We start from the raw sequence: 13,015 nt of genomic DNA, 5'->3' as shown, positions 1-13,015 counted from the left end.
AGTGGATGCTGTTATAGCAGCAAAGGGGGGACCAACTCCGTATTGCTGTCCACATACTTTTGGTCATGTAATGTATTTGCTCTCTCGCCAGGCCACTATTCAGAAGAGATAGCTGTGAAACGTTAGCCAACTAACATTCACTTCAAACTGAAGCTGCAATGACAGAAAACCAGCTCCATTTTGTTTTTTTCTATTAACATTTCTTTGTATATATCCATAAAAATTATGCTGATTCATGATTTCGACTGGCTGAGAAAAGCGGCCAGCCTTTGTCTCTATGGGATTGCTGGAGATCGAATTTCAATATTGAAACAATGTTGCAAATGTTGGAGAGACCGCAAGGTTAATAAAAATCTCCACTGTTAAAAACCAATTGTTAGTCTAAAAGAAATGGGAGATAATGTCTAGATGCTTTTTACAGTGTAGATCTAGTGTATAAATTGTGTGGCTGGGCTGATGAGACAGTGGATTGCACAGTCAGATGGAACAGAGTAAATAGGCTTTTCAACGTCATAGACTTGTGGAATAGACACCGGCTGGAACGCAGTTTTAACCGATCAGAATCCAGGATTAGACCCACCTGTTGTATAAAGTTAATAATCAACTCCAAATTAGTGTTTCTATTGGTGGAGTATGTCACTGTTAACGTTGTACTTTGTGCAGGGTACTGTAGGTAGCTGATATGATAATCTGGCGATATGTTTTGGCTTCAGATTGTATCTGCGCTGCGTTCAGCAGTGCACAACATTGTGACATGTGCAGATAGAAATATATTGTGTAGGATAGACATGATTCTCTGTCTGTTTATCCATCAGTCTGACAAACACTATGAACTGAAAAACAATCAGGTCTTAAATGCCTTTGCTATAAATCTCCACCCGGTACAGCCAGAAGAGGATGGGCCAACCCTGAGCTGGATTTTTCTCTAGGTTTTTTCTGTCTAGGGAGTCTTGGCCACTGTGATTCGCTACTGCTTTGCTTGCTCTTTGGGATTTAGGCAGGTAACTGGTAAAGCACTGTGTGACAACTGCTGTTGTAAAAACTTGATTGACATGGAAAATATTGAATTGGATCAATTCGTGACATTTCTATCTGCAACGTTCCATAATGTTTGCCTACTCCACGTCGCCCAGGTCTCTCCTGTGATGTAAATATGAGCATTGGTGAATACAACATGCGTTGAAGGCTAATTTATTGGATATAATATAGATAGTTAGGTAGGTTGGTGCTGCATATACTGATCAAATAAACTATTTTATTTAGCTTTGTATGAAATTAAATAAACACATTGATTTACCGGTGTCTTTTTATTGTCAAAAAGGTTTTCTGAGGATCGAGCAATGGATACTAGGCAAAATCTATAACAAGGTGCAAAGAACATTATTTACTAGGGAAATACAGGTTCTCATTAAATAACAGACATGACCATATAAAATGCTATATAACTGAATTAAATTAGGATATTTGTCTGCTATGAAAAAGGTATTGGAAACTTAATCCCTACCATGTAGAAAGCTGGTGCACTGGGGGGATATACTGTATGTAATAACCACTTCAAATAACCAATACCTCTCCATATGAATTTGCCACAACCTCCAGAAGGCATTCACTAGTTCCTTTGTCATCAATGACAGATGTGTCAAGTTTGTTGCCAAATTCATCAGTCCTTGTACACAAATACATAGCCGTGGGCATCTATTCGCCTAGTGGTTCTCCACTTCATCCAACTAACAAACCACCATAAACACAATCCAGGTCCAATAATGAGAGGCAGATCATTTAGAATTGCTTCAGAAGCAACAATGTCTGTGTCTTCTTAATTTTCCTGGCTCAGCATTCTCTATTTAATTGCGTTGCCATCTTCAACTAATTTATCACCAGGGTTGGGGCCAATACCATTTCAGGAGGTAAATTGTCATTACAAATACACATTTTTCGCATAGAGATCCATTGAGGCAAATTGGAATAGGAATTTCAGTTTACTTCCTGAATATAAATGGCATTGACCCGAACCCTGTTCATGAAAGGGTACGTAGCCAAAAACAGAAAGTAAGAAATATTTTTGGACAATTTGACGTGCAGAGCTATAGTAATTTACAATGCCTTCAGAAAGTATTAGTACCCGTTGACTTATTCAACATTTTGTTGTGTTACAGCCTTAATTAAAAATTGATTACATTTATTTTTTTCTCCCCCATCTAGACACAATATGCCATAATAACAAAGTGAAAACATGTTTTTAGAATTTTAGCAAATTTATTGAAAATGAAATACAGAAATATCCAATTTTACATAAGTATTCACACCCCTGAGTCAATGCATGTTAGAATCACCTTTGGCAGCGATTACAGCTATGAGTCTTTCTGGTTAAGTCTCTAAGTGCTTTGCACACCTGGATTGTACAATATTTGCACATTATTCTTTTTTAAATTCTTCAAGCTCTGTCAAGTTGGTTGTTGATCATTGCTAGACAGCAATTTTCGAGTCTTGCCATAGATCTTCGAGCAGATTTAAGTCAAAACTGTAACTAGGCCACTCGGGAACATTCAATGTTATCTTGGTCAGCAACTCCAGTGTATTTGGCCTTGTGTTTTAGTTCATTGTCTTGCTGAAAGGTTAATTTTTATTCTAGTGTTTGTTGGAAAGCAGACTGAACAAGGTTTTCCTCTAGGATTTTGCCTGTGATTAGCTCTATTCCGTTTCTCTTTATCCTAAAAAAAATCCCTAGTCCTTGTCGATGACATGTATACCCATAACATGATGCAGCCACCACCATGCTTGAAAATATGAAGAGTGGTACTCAGTGATGTGTTGTGTTGGAATTGCCCCAAACATAACACTTTGTATTCAGGACAAAGTTTTTGTCTTTGCCAAAAAAAATTGAGTTTCACTTTAGTGCCTTATTGCAAACAGGATGCATGTTTTATATTTTTTAATACTTGTACTTTGTACAGTCTTCCTTCTTTTCACTCTGTAATTTAGGTTAGTATTGTGGAGTAACTACAATGTTGTTGATCCATCCTTAGTTTTCTCCTATCACAGCCATTAAACTGTTTTAAAGTCACCATTGGCCTCACCAGGGGTGTGAATACTTTCTGAAGGCACTGTATATCTCTCTATATATGGCTCCGGCACAGTGCACCCTTGTGCAATGGAGCGAGTATGTTATGGATGAGTGATGTCATAGTTTGATTAGTTGTTGAACTGCGCTTGTGGGCATACTTAGCTTCTGTTCTCATCACAGAGATATGCAGAGCAGACTACTCCATGTCCCACACGCCTGTAAGCTCTGAGTTAAATGGAAAGAATCTTACCAACAAAAATTCTGTGAATCTCTCGTAAAAGTGTTGACACCCTCACACAATGTTACAACGTTGCAGTTTGTCAGATCAGGCATAAGGCGTATAGGATAGGAGTCCAATGTACTGTATTTGAGGTAACACTTTACGATGTGATCATCCTTGTCAATCAATACCCATTGTTTTGCTGTACTTAAAGGGGCAATCTGCAGTTCAAACAACAACAAAGCCTACACTACGCCACTTTTTGTAAACAGCTGTGAGATGGTCCCTTTATTGTGAATAGTTTTACTGCTATAAGTACAGTATAACATTGAGTATTCATTACCTACACTGTATGTACAATAATTATTATAGAAATAACACTATAAAATAAAGTGTCACCATCTTTGATAGTTTTATGACTTTGGCAGTGGCTCAAGCAAATAATGAGTATAGTACGCAGGCCAGCAGAAGGTTTGCTATCTTCTATATACAGTGCTGGCCTAGTGTAGCTCATTCGAGAAGCCTGACTTCAGTGGTGCATAGGTTGTAATAGGGAACACATATATTGATGCTGTATGTACAGTTGACGTCGGAAGTTTAAATACACTTAGTTTGGAGTCATGAAAACTCGTTTTTCAACCACTCCACAAATTTCTTGTTAACAAACTATAGTTTTGGCAAGTCGGTTAGGACATCTACTTTGTGCATGACACAAGTAATTTTTCCAACAGTTGTATAGACATATTATTTCACTTATAATTAATTGTATCACAATTCCAGTGGGTCAGAAGTTTACATACACTAAGTTGACTGTGCCTTTAAACAGCTTTGAAAATTCCAGGAAATGATGTCATGGCTTTAGAAGCTTCTGATAGGCTAATTGACATAATTTGAGTCAATTGGAGGTGTACCTGTGGATGTATTTCAAGGCCTACCTTCAAACTCAGTGCCTCTTTGCTTGACATCATGGGAAAATCAAAAGAAATCAGCCAAGATCTCAGAAAAAAAAATTGTAGACCTCCACAAGTCTGGTTCATCCTTGGGAGCAATTTCTGAACGCCTGAAGGTACCACATTCATCTGTACAAACAATAGTACGCAAGTATAAACACCATGGGACCACGCAGCCGTCATACCGCTCAGGAAGGAGATGCCTCCTAGAGATGAATGCACTTTGGTGCAAAAAAGTGCATATCAATCCCAGAACAAGAGCAAAGGACCTACTGAAGATGCTGGAGGAAACGGGTACAATAGTATCTATATCCAGTAAAACGAGTCCTATATCGACATAACCTGAAAGGCCGCTCAGCAAGGAAGAAGCCACTGCTCCAAAACCGCCATAAAAAAAGCCACACTACGGTTTGCAACTGCACATGGGGACAAAGATGGTACTTTTTGGAGAAATGTCCTCTGGTCTGATGAAACAAAAATAGAACTGTTTGGCCATAATGACCATCGTTATGTTTGGAGGAAAAAGGGGGAGGCTTGCAAGTCGAAGAACACCATCCTAACCGTGAAGCAAGAGGGTGGTAACATCATGTTGTGGGGGTCCTTTGCTGCAGGAGGGACTGGTGCACTTCACAAAATAGATGCCATCATGAGGAGGAGAAATGATGTGGATATATTGAAGCAACATCTCAAGATATCAGTCAGGAAGTTAAAGCTTGGTCGCAAATGGGTCTTCCAAATGGACAATGACCCCAAGCATACTTCCAAAGTTGTGTCAAAATGGCTTAAGGACAACAAAGTCAAGGTATTGGAGTGGCCATCACAAAGCCCTGACCTCAATCCTATAGACAATTTGTGGGCAGAACTGAAAAAGCGTGTGCGAGCAAGGAGGCCTGCAAACCTGACTCAGTTACACCAGCTCTGTCAAGAGGATTGGGCCAAATTTCACCCAACTTCTTGTGGGAAGCTTGTGGAAGGCTACCTGAAACGTTTGACCCAAGTTAAACAATTTAAAGGCAATGCTACCAAATACTAATTGAGTGTATGTAAACTTCTGACTCACTGGGAATGCGATGAAAGAAATAAAAGCTGAAAGAAATAATTCTCTCTACTATTATTCTGACATTTCACATTCTTAAAATAAAGTGGTGATCCTAACTGACCTAAGACAGGGAATTTTTACTCGGATTAAATGTCAGGAATTGTGAAAAACTGAGTTTAAATGTATTTGGCTAAGGTGTATGTAAACTTCCCGATTTCAATTGTATGTACTTGCTGTCTATGCTTGTGAATATTTTTGGGGGTTTTTGTTTGTTAGTGGCCAATTAGGGTTTAGGGTCAAGGAAGGCAGTATCTTGTCAGGACCATGTCTATTTGCTGACGCCCTGGCCGGCTGAGTGGTCTTATAGGTGTTGTAGTAGGAGCTACTCCCTGGCCAGACCAGACTACCGTTTACTCCATTCACATCCTTCTGCCACATCAAGCGTGAACTTCAGATAAACCCCCCTGCTTCTTCATTTTCCCTCATTCTCTCTCAAGCAGTTAATTCCATTTTTTTTCTGCATATCCTTTATTTAATGTAAAAAACAGACCAGAGTAATAAGTACTAATTTATGTCAAATCTCAGGCAGCCCCTTGTCCTGTCCCGCTGAAGCCAGCCTGACCTCATCGGGTCACCCCCTGTGCTCTGCGTGCAATTAAAGCCCCCTGCCCCATCAGAGCAGATTACATCAGTGACTGCTGCTGCACGCGCCTACTGCCTAATGGGCCCTGCTAGTGCTGCCTCTGTTCTATCTGCCTTTCTGTTCCATAGCCCCTATTCAGATCCTCGCAGGTTGCTGGCAGATGTCTGAATGTCGTGGCAGGTCTGGCCCAGTGTGGTGCTGAGGTTAGAGATTCCAGAGTTCTTGGCTCATGGGTTGGGCCAGGCCATATCTTTGGGTTGGGCTAAGCCAGGCCGTGTGGAGTATAAAGCGCCTCAGCGATGGAGCTAGTGTACAACAAAAGCAGCAGAGGTCCCATAGGTGAAGACTGACCACCTCCAGAGAACCCAGACACAGGCAAACCCGAGCTGCCGCCAACATGAGTCGCAGCCCTGAGAGGATTTCGTCCTACCGACGCCACTTTGAGGACATCAGCAGCTCATCCTCCTACCAGGTTAGGGTGTCCAGCCCACCCCCAACCCTGAGAGTTAACCGCCACCAGTCAGCCAACTACTCGCGCAGTGCCGGAGCCAGCAGAATGCAGGCCCAGACCATGGGCAGAAGGACCGTCTCCACCTCACCCAACGCCCGCATGGCTGGGTAAGACACGCACTCCACCTAGTACACTAACATCCTTTTCACACAACTAAGCCAAGCTGAGCTGTACTGAGCTGGCCTGGTTCTGCATCCACCATAGTTGCAAGGGCTTTACCAAAGATCTTTATAACTAACCCAAGATAGACCAGAGCCTGCCGTTTCCAATGGGAGCAAATTAATCATAGTGGACAGAACAAGCATGAGCTAGCGAGATCCTACTGGTGCATTTTAGCATTTATTTGCGTATTTTAGGTTATATAGATACAGTTGGTAAAATATAGGTAACATCTTAAATAGATAATGTGAGATTACACACTGCTGATACACCACAAGTATTCTATTTGTGAATTTACAGAAAACGACTTGTGTTACATTACCACCAAAATACATGCAATTATTACAGTACAAGATGTTGCTGTCTCAACAGTGTATGTACCTCCCCTGCCCTTACCGCTCTTCTGAGGCTATAAATAGTTCCACTATCTTAGTACACTATCTTAGATAGTGGAACCACTGACAATTTATAATCCACCACCTCCCCCTCTCTTACACAAACCACAGTTTTAATTGTTTCTTATTGTGCAGCTTTAGCCTATTTCTAAATGTATTTTTGATGCAATTCGAAGGCATCAATTGATTAAAACGAATAGAGAAACTATTAGTTGTCAAAAAAGTAAGGCCTATGTCCATTTTCCACATAAAGCTTAGCCTACTGGCCTAGCATCTAAATAATTTACAACTCTTTATATTATTGTGAATTGTAGGTTTTAGGTATCAATAAATACATAAGTAGGTAGGCCTAAACATTGTAAGAGACTAAATTCAATACATTTCAAAAACCGCAAAATAGCAAATAGCTCATATCCATGAGAACAACATTAATTGTATTAAAATGTATTATTTTAATTTGTAACAGCTGTAGGCCATAGCTGCGGGATTTATGGGTGCTGAAAAGTCAGAATTTAAAAATATATATATAAATGATGCTTTGTAAAAAAATAAAAAATAAATAAAAAAGTGTCATATAATTAAGAACAGTATTTTGAAGGATTCAACAGTTGGAATTGTAAGGGTTGTTGCCCTCTCCCTTTCTCTGCGATTGTCATTCTAATGGAATCAATAAAGAACAAAACCCTGTCCTCAAACATTTACATCAAAAGGTGCAAAGTTATGGGCAAAGGCACAAAACATCCACATCAAATAAAATAGTTTTCTTGATCAAATAACATGGAAAACAATCCCTTTTTGAGAAGTATTAAATTACCATCCTTACAAACCAATTAATGTCAATGTACTTCACTTTATTGGCTGGTCATCTAGGTTTGTACCTGTAGACTTTCCATCACCACGAAGGAAAACAATGCACAATACAGTAATTGAGTACATGGAGACATCAAGTGGTTTGTGATGATGCGGCTCAGTTGGTACAGCATGTTCTTGCAACGCTAGGGCTGTGGGTTTGATTTCCACGGGGGACCAGTACAAAAAAGTATGAATAGGTTGCTCTGGATAAGCGTGACAAGTAAAATAAATGAATAGACCATTTCAATTTTCACATAGAATTAAGTTGCATTTGCAAAGTATTTCAAAGAACTGCAAACCATACTTTATATCAAGCAAGTATTAGGCTATCAGATTAAGTGTCAGATAATTATCAAATTACTCAAATACAAATACATGTAGTTTTTTTTTTTTTATCACAGAAGTAGTGCACTGGGCCTTTACTAGTCCTGTGTTAGCGGACGGATATAGACTTCTTCAGCACAGCCAAAACATTTTTTTTGCATCTGACATCAGAGTAGGAACAAATGTGGCACCTGGAAATTAATAAAATATTATTTGACAGGCCATCGATCAACCATGTGGCTGTGATATGACATGCAAGTGACAATAACCTTTAACACATGTAATGTTTACGTTATGTCTTGATGTTCACAGAATAACAAAGTGATGTCAGTTATCTCCAGGTCAAGCGGTGAGTGTTGAACTGTCTGTCATTTTAGCGGGAATGTGGGAACCATGGCATGTGTGGGCTATGGCAATGGGGCCCCGGTGGACCTGGACGCATCTGCTGCCGAGAACAAAGAATTCCTCAGCACGCGCAGTGGTGAGCGGCAGGAAATGGTCATATTGAACGACAGACTTGCTGTTTACATTGAGAAGGTAAGCACTCACCAGGCTTGCTCACACACAAGGCGCCAAGGATAGTGCACACGAACAGCTTATTGGATAGGTGTGCGCGCACAGACTGCTTCACGCAACATATGGGGATGAACTTGTTGTTTTGTGTCTTTTCATATTAGAGAGAGCCAACTTTCTAGTAAGCTATAGCCTATACATATCTGTTCTTCACACATGCATATGCTATTGTGTGTAGATTCTGTCCGGATACATTGCCTCAGTGACTCTGCCAATATTCTTTAACATCTGTGCGATATTCTGCCGCCCTTAACGTAGAGGAACAATGTTTATTTGATGGAATTTGTCTGATTAGACTACGCTTGCTTGAGTGTGCCATACAGGCCTGCAGTGGAGAAACGCGCCTTCTGGCTGTGGAGACGGAGGCACTCATTATTCCCACTTATTTGGGCAGCGAGCATATTCAAGTGGGGGGCCCTGGCGAACTTGATGATAATTCATACCCTGCCATTGTCATTTTCTTAAAAAGGTTCGGTCCCTGGAGCAGCAGAACAAGCTGTTGGAGATGGAGATTGACGGCATCCAGAACCGGTTCGTGAAGCCGTCGGGCCTGCGCAAACTCTATGAGGATCAGCTGAGAGATCTGAAGAGGATTGCAGATCAGATGAGAAGGCAGCGGGTGAGACGGAATGGCTTAATCCACACGTCATCACTATCCCTGTTTTTCTTGTTTACCTCGCAGAAAACAGAAATCACACACACACAGGAGGAGTGGGAGAAAGAATGAAAGAGAGCGACAATTAGAATGTGTCCAATATGGTGACACGGCTGACACAGCCTATAATTTATTAGAGGCTTGTTACCTTTATACCCCAATAACGGTTCATCTGTGTTTTGGTTTACAGGACCAAGCTTTAGCCGGTAAAGAGGCCATGGCAGGTCAACTGGAGATAACCAAAGTCAAATACGAGGAGGCAGTTGAGCTGAGGAGGCGGGCCGAGATGGAGATAGAAGCATTCCGTCCGGTGAGAGGTTGTTTAATCACTGTATAGTCTTAGCCAAAATTGCCTAATAAACATTAAAGTGCCATTGACGCCATTGTGTGCCGCTGTGGGGTTTTCAGGATGTGGACAGAGCCACCTCTCAGCGCATCGCCCTGGAGAAAGAGCTGGAGCAGTTGGAGGTGGAGATTGAATTCCTTCAGAGGGTGCACAAAGCGGTAGGTCCCGTATAGCGTGCACTGATTGATTTGGACCGACCTGTACCAACTCTAGCTAATGGACGAAATGCTAAACATTAAATCAAGGATAGTTGTAATCACAGTGTTAAAAGAAATGTGGGTTAAATTCACTCTTAGGAGTTATCTTAACCCTCAAGAGTGATATGCTTCCTGTGTTGATAACTGGAGTTCATTGGGATGGAGTACTTTTAACTCCATTAAGAGTAACCAGAGACAGGCAGTTAAATCTATGGAGTTATCCACAGATGTGGGAGGGGCCTCTGTCTTATTTCCCAGCATGCTCTGTTGCAGGTAGATTTTTTTATATTGTTTCAATATGTGTTTTTGCATGTACATTGATTGTTTTTTAAAATCTTATGCTACACAAAGATAACAAATGTAAATGTATCTTAACAAATCCAATCTGTAAGTGGTTGGATTTATAGCAACTGTCAGTGAGATAGTTGTTATACTTTACATGGTGTAGGTAGTCTTCATGTAATCATGTAATTCCTGTTTTCTTTCCTACTCTGACAAGCATTTTAAATGGAAGTTGTGAGTGATGTAAAAGTGCTGGATATATTCCTGCAAATTGGCTTCCAACAGAGATTGGATATCATATTGCAAACCACCATAATGTGACACATTAAGAAATATTCAAGGGGAGTTGATTAAAAACATCACTGAAAAAGGTTAAATGGCAATTGGAATTCAATTTAAGCAACTGTGAGAGTTGGATATTTACTCCATTTAGTGTCGTTTTAACTCCAAAAATATCAACACCACGACCAGAGTAGTTTTATATGGTGGTGGGACCATATAAACCCCAAAATAGTATTACACTGGACTTAATTGAACCTTTTTTCTTTCTCAGGAAATTGAAGAGCTACTGAAAATGATATATGCTGCCCATTCCTCAGTCCAGAGCGCTTATGACCTCCCCGACCTCTCAGGCGCTCTCAAACAAATCCAAGCTCAGTATGACGAAATTGCGGCAAAAAATCTACAGGTAGGCCTAGGCCTATTTATAATTAACTGGAGTGTATACATACAGCAGTCATTCATTTCAAGATGTGAATGTGTTTCATGACCCCAGAATATGTGTTTCATGGCCCCTATATGTTCTAGGAAATGGATTCCTGGTATAAAAGTAAATTTGAAGACCTGAACGACAAGACGACAAAACATGTGGATATGGTTCGAAGTGTCAGGGAAGAAGTTGCTGGCGCCAAGAAGGATGTAAGTTAGGCTATTTGATAAAGATATTCCCACATGGTTGTAAAATGTGACACATGAACTATTATTATCGAGGCTATATCTAAATAAGAGTTGTAGCCTATGGCAATGGACATTTTTCCTCAATCAAAATATGAAAAAATTCATTTTTATTGTATTATTCCTAACCGTTTGAAGATCCTAAACAAAGAGCGTGGCCTGGAAGATCTGAAGACCAAGAATGAGGCTCTGGAGGCACAAATTCGTGAAGCACAGGAAAAGTACAAGAAAGAGCTGGAGGACCTTCAGGTGAGCATGTTAGATCAGTCCGGTTTACTACAGAACTCAACCATTAAATATATCTGAATTGATTGTACACAGTTCAAATCCAAGTAGGCTGCATATGTAAGGTTGGTGTTGAACCTTTCATCTGTAGCCTACTAAGGTGCAAACTCAAGCTGGCTCTTTTGACGTCACAGGCAAGAATTGAGGCCCTAAAGGAGGAGCTGAAATCCACCAAGTCAAAAATCGCTCTGCACCTGCGTGAATACCAGGACCTTCTGAACATGAAGATGGCTCTGGAGATTGAGATCACAACTTACAGGTGAGGTACCACTCAGGTGGTGCCAGGTTTAGTGCAATGTATTTAGATAGGATAATGTAGAGCATGTAAATAACCTTTAGAAGAGTGAATTTGTGGTAATGTCATATTCTTGATTCTGATCCATTGATACGGCTTTTCTCTGTTTCGATAGGAAGCTGATTGAGGGTGAGGACTTGCGACTCACAACCATGGTTGGGAACATGTCCATAATGAGTAGCAGCTCGAGCTCCATGAGCGCTGGGATGAGTGTGGGCATGGCTAGAGGCATTGGACCTGGAGGCAGTGGTGGAGGCATGGGTGGAGGAATGGGTGGAGCTGGAGGCTTAGGTGGAGGGATGGGTGCAGGAGGCATGGGAGCTGGAGGCATGGGTGCAGGAAGCAATGGCCCTGGAGGCAGGGGTGGAGCTGGAATCATGGGTGGTGGAGGAATGGGAGCTGGAGGAATTGGAGCCAAAGGCGTGGGTGCTGGAGGCGTGGGTGCTGGAGGCCTAGGAGCTGGAAGCACAGGTGCTGGAAGAATGGGTGGAGGAATTGGTGCTATAGGCAATGGTGCCAAAGGCATGGGTGCTGGAGCAATGGGTCCTGGAGGCAATGGTGGAAGCATGGGAAAAGGTGCAGGTGAACATGGGTACGGCGCCTCCATGGAGTACTCCCACGAGGAGCAGGCAGTGGAGATGACTGAGAGGAGGACGGTGCTCATCAGGTAAAAGTAACCTGCACTTAAACAATAATGAGAGTAATGTAGGCTTAACATTGACCATTGTTAGGACAGAACATTGTTAGGTCAGAATGTTTAACACAGTTTAACACAGAGGAGAAAACATTTTCTTCACATTGTGTCTTTGTAAAGAAACTTATTCAACAAGTTCATTTTTTAATTTCCCTTAGAACAGTTAAATCAGAGGATGAGACACTGGAAAGCGACACAACGGAGCAAACCTACATAATCTCTGGTGCTGCCGATGACTCGGACGAGGAATAGGCGTGAATGACCATGTGACCTCCTCTCACCCCTTAACCCCTCACGCCCCTGGAGCTTTGCACTGACGGCTCATGTCTGGTCTCTGACCTTTGACCAAGACATGAGACCATGAATGACCCTGCAACCTAGTCAAGTAGTACCCTTTTGGCTCTTGTGATGTGCCTTTGAACCACATATTCAGAACCTCTGTGTGCATTACACAGCTACTCAACAAGCAGCAAATAAAGCTCTCAGCAATCAATTCCTGCTGTGTCTGCTGTTTCTTTCATTGCATTATGTCTAGTTTGGTTTAGTTATTAGGCTACATAATGTTTTTGTGCACGAT

At 41.3% G+C, this 13,015-nt stretch overlaps 1 protein-coding gene across 1 annotated transcript; it reads left to right on the top strand.

The window, feature by feature from the left end:
* Window positions 1–6,183: 6,183 nt before the first annotated feature.
* Window positions 6,184–12,936, top strand: LOC139572499 (desmin-like). The gene is made up of 11 exons (XM_071395232.1): window positions 6,184–6,534; window positions 8,535–8,694; window positions 9,200–9,349; window positions 9,576–9,695; window positions 9,794–9,889; window positions 10,764–10,898; window positions 11,018–11,128; window positions 11,303–11,413; window positions 11,584–11,708; window positions 11,860–12,411; window positions 12,597–12,936. The coding sequence occupies exons 1-11, from the start codon at window positions 6,314–6,316 to the stop codon at window positions 12,688–12,690; spliced, it is 1,875 nt and encodes a 624-aa protein (XP_071251333.1). The 5' UTR covers window positions 6,184–6,313; the 3' UTR covers window positions 12,691–12,936.
* The last annotated feature ends 79 nt before the right edge of the window (window positions 12,937–13,015 follow it).

The sequence above is a fragment of the Salvelinus alpinus genome, chromosome 4, assembly GCF_045679555.1.
Source record: "Salvelinus alpinus chromosome 4, SLU_Salpinus.1, whole genome shotgun sequence".
Lineage (NCBI taxonomy): Eukaryota > Metazoa > Chordata > Actinopteri > Salmoniformes > Salmonidae > Salvelinus > Salvelinus alpinus.
The sequence above is the reverse complement of the archived record's forward strand: the minus strand, read 5'-3'. Positions and strand labels throughout refer to the sequence as shown.